Genomic DNA, 5,000 nt, shown 5'->3' with positions numbered 1-5,000 from the left:
GACAGGACTGCCTCTCACGTGAACTGTCAGCGTGAAAAGCAACGCACCGCCCGACTTGTCACTGCTGCCCCATTGATTGTCAGAAGTTGACCTGTTGAATATGTCCTGCTTTTGGCGTAAATTCTGGGAACTATCCAGATTTGTGAAGCTCAAATTTGACAGGTATGATGTCGTTACCTGCCGACTTTTTGTCGTCCCGTTTTCTTACACTGTTGTCAAAGCAAGACAGACATTGCGATGCTGACAGGCTGTTTGTGCAATGTTCGATAACGTGCGTTGTAACCAAGGTTGTGTCAGTACCCACATCTTAAGAACTGCGCACAACTACGTAAAACATCGAGGTTTATCAGTACGGGATCACAATATATGCACATAGCTTCGCTTTTCTGTTGAGAGCAAACTTCGCCACATATTTAAACCGGAGCAACGACGCACGTCTTGGTGTGTCCGACTTTCTCCACGGAGGCGGGGCATTTGCAGTGTTTGACAAGCCAGTGCCCTATAGCTTCGCAAGACTGGATTCCTCTTTGATAGCGAACACATTCAGAAAAATCTATCACCGTTTTTTTTTCAACCACTCCCCAAAAATATGCTACCAGCCAAATGGCTGGTGAGGATCAACTTGTTACACGCCAAATGTGATTTTCACCCGCATTTGGCGCCCTGGCGCCCGTTAGTGTTAAGCCCTGGTGTGTGTGTGTGTGTGTGTGTGCGTGCCTGCCTGCCTGCCTGCGTGCCTACGTGTGTGCCTGCGTGTGAGAGAGTACATGTCTGTTGCATGCTTGCATGAGTGTTTCTCGTGCGTACATGCGTGTGTGTGTGTGTGAGTGTGGCTGTGGCTGTGTGTGGCTTGTATCTTTGTGTATGCTTAGTGTGCTTGTGTGTGTGTGCGTGTGAGCGTGCGTGTGTGCATGCGTTCTGCATGCATACTGTACATCTGTGTATGTGGGTTAGTATTTATATGAGGGCACACAGGACAGCATGATGCCTTGAAGCTCAGAGGCATGTACTGTGCAGTGACAGACGCTAGCGAGAGGGAAGCATGTGGGCCGCCCTGCAGCGTGTCCCAGGCCTGGTGGACTGCTTCCTTCTCAAGGCTAATGCCTTACGGCCTAATTATGACCTCAACCACAACAGAGGAAAAGGAAAGGAACCACAACCAAAACAATAGGCCTAAATAAAATTAAAATAGTCTTGTCAGCATAGGAAATGCCTGATATAGAGTTATAGTGCACTTAAATCAGGTCTGGTTAGCTGGCCTATCCTCAAGGCTAATGCCCTGTGGGCTACAGGCTTCCAGACAACTGAAAACAATAGGCTCAAATAAACTTAAAAATGGTCTTGTGTATATAAATGTCTAAAGTACAGTAGTCGTATAGCTAATGCCCTGTAGGCTAATTATGGGCTCAAACTCAACACAGGACCTGACTGCAAGACAACCAAAAAAGGCCCAAATAAACGGAACAAAATAGACTTGTTAACATAAGAATTGACTAATGTAGTCTGTTTGTCTTTAGAGTATGGAAAGCAATGCACTACTGTCGAATCAGGCTTGGTTAGCTGACCTGTCCTCAAGGCTCGGTGTCTGTGTCTTCCCCAAACTGCTCTCCTCAGCTCACAGGTCTCAAACATGGACACTGAAGCCTCTCTCTGTCCTACCTGTAGTCGCCATTTCCCTGTGAGCACACACTTGCGTGTACACACATGACACACACACTATACTAGGCTATTATTTACTGCACTTAGGGGGTAAGTGTAATAGATGTTCAGGAATATGGCTTACGGTGACAAACTAGCACAGATTAGCTAATGCTCTCTCTCTCTCCCTCTCTCCCTCTCTCTCTCTCTCTCTCCCTCCCTCTCTACCTCTCTCTCTCTCTCTCTCTCTCTCGCTCTACCTCTCTCTCTCTCTCTCTCTCTCTCTACACACATCTCTCTCTTTCCCTCGCTCTCTCTCTCTCTCTCTCTCTCTCTCTCTCTCTCTCTCTCTCTCTCTCTCTCTCTCTCTCTCTCCCTCAGTGTGAAGTCCTGTTTCCAGAGCATGGAGATCTGTAAGCGTCGTGTGAACATGTACGACACGGTCAACCAGAGCAAGACCCCCTTCATCCCCCACGTAGCCCCCAGCACCTCCACTAACCTCACCATGACCTTCAACAGCCAGGTATTCATGTGCACAAACACACACACACACACATACACACACACACACACACACACACACACACACACACACACACACACACACACACACACACACACACACACACACACACACACACACACACACACACACACACACACACACCTCAACTAACCTCACCTTGAGCTTCAACAGCCAGGTATTTGTGTGCACAAACACACACACACACCTCAACTAACTTCACCATGACCTTCAACAGCCAGGTATTCATGTGCACACAATCACACGCGCGCACATGCACACATACTGTACATGCACACGCACGCACGGACGCACACAGACACACCTCAACTAACCTCACCTTGAGCTTCAACAGCCAGGTATACACGTGCACAAGCATACACGCGCGCGCACATGCACACATACTTACACACGCACGACACACACACACACACACCTCAACTAACCTCACCATGAGCTTCAACAGCCAGGTATACACGTGCACAAACACACACATGCGTATGCACATGCACACACACACACACACACACACACACACACACACACACTAACCTCACCTCAGCTTCTTCAACAACCAGGTATAGTGTACAGTACTCTCTCTCACACACACACACGCACACACACACCTGCGCGTACGCACGCACGCACGCACGCACGCAGGCACGCACGCACTCTCGCACGCACGCACACACGCACGCACACACACACACACACACACACACACACACACACACACACACACACACACACACACACACGTGTACACATGTGCACACATATACTGCACACACACACACACACACACACACACACACACACACACACACACACACACACACACACACACACACACACACACACACATGTGTAGAATGAGCTTTATGAAAGCAATATATACGACGATGGTAAAGCCCTGTAATAAAACATATTATTCCTGCATTTTACTCTGGAATTAAAGAAAGCATGCAAATACTGAAATTCTCTCTTTCTCTCTCTCTCTCTCTCTCTCTCTCTCTCTGTCTCTCTCTCTCGCTCTCTTACACACACACACCACACATACAGTACATCCACAGTCACACAGACACACAATCCCATTATTGATTACAGCATGAGCATGCATTTCGCTCTCATTTTTACAGCACCTTTTATTTACTTTTTCATTGTATTTTTCCCGTTCCTGTGAAGATTTCTCTGATAGCACAAGCCAAGCCCATCAGCCCCCAAAACAGCACCCAAGGAATATTATGAAAGTTATCACGCCAAAACACATTGCTTTCTTATTTCCACATTTTCATTTTCAAGCGTATTTGTTTATTTGTTTTGTTTAGCAGGGGGTTTTTTTTGCTCAGAAGAGCACACAGGGCATATTTTCCCAGTGCTATTATTCCACCGAAATATGTCTTTGTTGTGATGCAAGTATTGGCAAAGGACACGCTCAACTTCTTGGAAAAACGAATGTCTTTGGGTGCGAGATAAAAAGCGTCAACTTAAGGAAGAAAGATTTTTCTTCCTTTTGTTGTGATGCCGCAATCTGTTTTCTGCCCTCTGCCATCTAACCTCCCAAGCCATTTTTATTCGGTTTCATATCGCACCACGCTGTACTCATGTTTCCCTTCGTTTGTTTAGGTTTGGGGTACTTGCTGACCTTAATTTCCTGCTGTTTTTATATGTATAGAAATATTTATTTCTGTCTTACTTACTTTGCACAGCACATTGCTTACTGTTCTTTTCTTTCTTATTTTATTTCTTGGAGCGAATTGCATTTTTTTTTCTGTAGTCGTTTTTTCTTAGCTCAGATGAGTGGGTGGGGATGGTGGATGTTGTTGCATGTGTGTGATTTATTAATCCTGAAATACAAACATTAATCAATAAATAAATAAATCAATAAATAAATACATTAATAAAACAGTAAATAGAATTGTGATTGAAGTGAACATGAAACATGAGCAAGACCATGATCAGCACTGTATGTTTTTCCTCCAGCCGGCGCCCCCTCCTCTGGCCGCGGTGGCCCCGCGCAGCATGCCCCTGCAGCCAGCCGGACCCCCCCAGCTCTGCCCCGCACGACCAGACCCCTTCCAGCAGGCACTCATCGTATGCCCTCCTGGCTTCCAGGGTGAGTAAGAGAGAGAGAGAGAGAGAGAGAGAGAGAGAGAGAGAGAGAGAGAGAGAGAGAGAGAGAGAGAGAGAGAGAGAGAGAGAGAGCAATAGGGACAGAGATACCAAGAGAGGGAGGCAGAGAGAGATACCGAAAGAGAGACAGAGAAAGAGGACATTATTTAAAAGCTGTTCAATGTATTAAGGTTAAGGTTTAAGTGTCACAGCCTTGTTTGAAGTTTTTACATTTGGGAAGAGCTTTCTTTTCTTTTCTTTTTTTTTTTTTTTTAAACCCAACCACCAACCCTCCCCCTTATGGGGGACCTATATTTTGTCTTCCTTTCTTGTCTTCCCACTGGGTGTTGGGGTGAGAATCTGGAGAAAGAGACAAGGGGAGAGCTAGATAGAGAGATACATAGAGAGAAAGAGAGAAATCAAAATAGAGGTCTAAAGAAAAAGCAACTCCTGGATAATGATGCTGAGGTGCATTGCATGTTTGTTACATTGTGTGTGTGTGTGTGTGTGTGTGTGTGTGTGTGTGTGTGTGTGTGTGTGTGTGTGTGTGTGTGTGTGTGTGTGTGTGTGTGTGTGTGTGTGTGTGTGCGTGTGTGCGTGTGCGTGTGTGTACTCCACAGGCTTGCAAGCCTCCCCGTCCAAACACACCGGCTACTCAGTGCGAATGGAGAACGCTGTTCCTATTGTAACACAAGCACCTGGAGCACAGCCCCTGCAGATCCAACCT

The 5,000-nt window shown here is 46.4% G+C and overlaps 1 protein-coding gene across 1 annotated transcript in view; it reads left to right on the top strand.

The window, feature by feature from the left end:
• Positions 1-5,000, top strand: part of hipk2 (homeodomain interacting protein kinase 2) — a 123,835-nt gene that overhangs the window by 99,104 nt on the left and 19,731 nt on the right. Inside the window, exons 10-12 of the mRNA XM_063197820.1 lie at positions 2,020-2,161; positions 4,145-4,277; positions 4,894-5,000. The exon at positions 4,894-5,000 is cut by the window's right edge and continues 15 nt beyond it. Coding sequence (XP_063053890.1) covers positions 2,020-2,161; positions 4,145-4,277; positions 4,894-5,000 — 382 coding nt within the window. The remainder of the gene's footprint in view (positions 1-2,019; positions 2,162-4,144; positions 4,278-4,893) is intronic.

Source organism: Engraulis encrasicolus, chromosome 4, assembly GCF_034702125.1.
Source record: "Engraulis encrasicolus isolate BLACKSEA-1 chromosome 4, IST_EnEncr_1.0, whole genome shotgun sequence".
Classification (NCBI taxonomy): Eukaryota; Metazoa; Chordata; class Actinopteri; order Clupeiformes; family Engraulidae; genus Engraulis; species Engraulis encrasicolus.
This window is presented reverse-complemented; position numbering and strand designations above follow the sequence as displayed.